This window comes from Mus caroli, chromosome 8 (assembly GCF_900094665.2).
Source record: "Mus caroli chromosome 8, CAROLI_EIJ_v1.1, whole genome shotgun sequence".
In the NCBI taxonomy this organism is placed as follows: domain Eukaryota; kingdom Metazoa; phylum Chordata; class Mammalia; order Rodentia; family Muridae; genus Mus; species Mus caroli.
Genome location: NC_034577.1, coordinates 102,167,858 through 102,171,020, shown reverse-complemented (window position 1 = coordinate 102,171,020; position 3,163 = coordinate 102,167,858). Strand labels below are relative to the sequence as shown.

The 3,163-nt window shown below is 51.0% G+C and overlaps 1 protein-coding gene across 2 annotated transcripts in view; it reads left to right on the top strand.

Moving 5' to 3' along the window:
* LOC110300575 (C-type lectin domain family 18 member A-like) overlaps window positions 1-3,163 on the top strand; it is a 22,056-nt gene that overhangs the window by 14,859 nt on the left and 4,034 nt on the right. For both annotated transcript variants that reach the window (XR_002378588.1, XM_021170798.1), the window contains 4 exons: window positions 329-426; window positions 911-1,032; window positions 1,194-1,301; window positions 2,764-2,856. Coding sequence is in view for 1 of the 2 variants with exons in the window: in XM_021170798.1 (XP_021026457.1) it covers window positions 329-426; window positions 911-1,032; window positions 1,194-1,301; window positions 2,764-2,856 (421 nt within the window). In the remaining variant the exon portion in view is untranslated. The remainder of the gene's footprint in view (window positions 1-328; window positions 427-910; window positions 1,033-1,193; window positions 1,302-2,763; window positions 2,857-3,163) is intronic.

Below are 3,163 nucleotides of genomic sequence, written 5' to 3'. Positions count from 1 at the left end.
CTGTCCTGGAACTCACTTTGTAGACCAGGCTGGCCTCGAACTCAGAAATCCGCCTGCCTCTGCCTCCTGAGTGCTGGGATTAAAGGCATGCACCACCACGCCTGGCTTAAGTCTTTCTTTTGTCACTATTTCCACCTATCCATAATCATTTCTCCTTTCAACGCTTAGTAGCATAGCCACTGCTCCTAGGGCCCTGGGCAGGTAAGGGAGCCATCTGTCTGCCTAGTTGAAGCCAAACTTTCTCCAAGTGTGCACTGCTTGTGCTGTGATCCCCCAGATTGAAGTAAAAGCCATCTGAAAGGGTTTCTGAGCCTTGTGTTCTCTGCAGCTTGTGTGGGCCACCTCCAGCCAGCTGGGCTGTGGGCGGCAGCCATGCTTTGTGGACCAGGAAGCCATGGAAGCCTTTGTCTGTGCCTACTCCCCTGGGTAAGCCCCTCATCACAGACTGGGTGATAGCTGGGTGCGGGGGTGGGTGTGGGTGAGAGGACAGGAAGGCTGGGGCTGAAGGTGGGAGGGGTGGATGGATGACTTTCAGTTAGGATGAGATATGGACCCAGCCATCCACAATGTCTTTACCCCTTGGTCTGCATGGGAGACAGAGGATGAAAGGAAGAAGATAGAGTAGATTCTGGCCAAGCTGAGGACTTGTTCATGAATTCTCCTTCCTGGATGTATGACCCTGCTCAGAGGGATTGATACAAAGTCATCTCTTGTTTCCTAACTGACCTACCTGCCACATCCAGCTCCCTGAATCCCTAACTGGGCCACAGGTGCTAAGGTGACCCATGAGGAAGGGAGCCAGGAGCCATTCCTGCCCTGCCCAGGGACCCTCCTCAACACTGTCCGAAGCTCCTGCTTCGGCCTTGCCCAAGGCCAGGTTCTCCAGACCCTCTGTTGCTTGCTCTCACAGAGGCAACTGGGATATAAACGGGAAGACAGTCGCCCCTTACAAGAAAGGCACCTGGTGCTCCCTCTGCACAGCCAGGGTCTCGGGCTGCTTCAAGGCCTGGGATCACGCAGGGGGGCTCTGTGGTGAGTACCCCACCCTATTTGCCGCCTCCTGGAGCTTAGAATGGGTGACCCTGGGTTGGGCACTAGCAGTCTAAAGGGCTGTCCCTGCAGCCTTGGCCTTCACACCCGCCTGACCAGCCGGAAGGAGGCCCCTTCTCAGAATCACCTACTGTTCTTACCAGAGGTTCCCAGGAACCCATGCCGCATGAGCTGCCAAAATCTCGGACATCTCAACATTACCACTTGTCGCTGTCACTGTCCACCTGGCTACACAGGGAGGTACTGCCAAGGTGAGGACCCTGTGTTCCGTCAGGCTGCCCTGCAGGGTAAGCGTGAGGGAGAGTCACCTCAACAGGCATACACCTATTCTGTGGTGTATACTGGTACAGTGGGATAGCTGGAGGGCTGGGGTGGCTGGAGACTCAGCTGCTCTGAGGGAGTCTGGGGTGCATTACAATTATTAACTACTGGGTTTTTACAGTGCATGCATTCACTCAATAAAAGCTCACGGAGCCCCAACTGTGTGCTATACATGTGATTTAAAATGTTCAGGGCTTGGGCTGGAGAGATGGCTCAGCAGTTAAGAGCACTGACTGTTCTTCTGAAGGTCCTGAGTTCAAATCCCAGCAACCACATGGTGGCTCATAACCATCAGTAATAAAATGCCCTCTTCTGGTGTGTCTGAAGACAGCTACAGTGTAGTTACATATAATAAATAAGTTTTTTAAATGTTCAGGGCTGTAATCCTAGTACTTGGGAGAGTGAAGTAGGAGGTAACAGGATTGTCATGAGTTCCAGGCCAATGTAGGCTATATAGTGAACTCTACAGCTCAGGCTGTAGATAGAGTAACACTCTAACTTTAAAAAAAGGGAGGGGGGATCAGATTTGGCCCTTTGTTTNTTTTTTTTTTTTTTTAAAGATTTATTTATTTATTATATGTAAGTACACTGTAGCTGTCTTCAGACACTCCAGAAGAGGGCGCCAGATCTCGTTGCGGATGGTTGTGAGCCACCATGTGGTTGCTGGGATTTGAACTCTGGACCTTCGAAAGAGCAGTCGGGTGCTCTTACCCACTGAGCCATCTCACCAGCCCTGGCCCTTTGTTTCTATTGAAACAAAGATAGAATTAGGAAACAAAAGGAGTCTCTCTTGTCCATGTCCACTTTCCATGACCTTCTGTCTTAGCTAGTGTTTGGTTACTATAAAGAGACACCATGACCATAGCAACTCTTATAACAGAAAACATTTAACTCGGGGCTGGCTTACAGTTTCAGAGGCTCAGTCCATTATCATCAAGGCAGGAAGCACAGGCACACATGGTGCTGGAGGAGTCGAGAATTCTATATCTTGATTCAAAGGCAGCCGGGAGAAGAATGTCTGTGTGTCGCACTAGGCAGAGCCTGAGTATACATAACCTCAAAACCCAGCACCCATAGCTGCACACTTCTTCCAACAAGACCACACCTCCTCCAACAAGACCACACCTCCTCCAACCAGGCCACACCTCCTCCAACAAGGCCACACCTCCTAACAGTGCCACTTCCTGGGCCAAGCATATTCAGATCACCACACCTTCCAAACCTTAGTTTGATTCTCTCTACAAGGAGAATCAAACCACAGCAGCCAAGCATGGCAGTGGCTGGAAGCCCTGCCATGGGCTCTGTCTCTGAGAGGGTAGTCTTGCTGTGGTTGGCCTGTGGATCCAGGTGGTTTAAGACTGAGCACTCGCCCTGTCTGCTCTGTCCCGGCAGTGCGCTGCAGTGTACAGTGTGTGCACGGCCAATTCCGGAAAGAAGAATGTTCCTGTATCTGTGATGTCGGCTATGGGGGAGCCCAGTGTGCCAGTGAGTTCCAACTCGAGGTTGTTCTCAGACACCTCTTCAGTGGGGTGCTGGATCTGACTTTATCAGCTCGTGAGAGTCCATGTGCCAAACTATTACCAACTCCTTGTTCAGGAAAACCACCCTAGTATCCTGGAATTGACCACAGTGGGGTAATTATACCAGTGTAATTAGCAAATGCTTTATAAGCTATGGACTTTTAAGAAAGATTTATTTAGCCGGGCGTGGTGGCGCACGCCTTTAATCCCAGCACTCAGGAGGCAGAGGCAGGCGGATTTCTGAGTTCGAGGCCAGCCTGGTCTACAAAGTG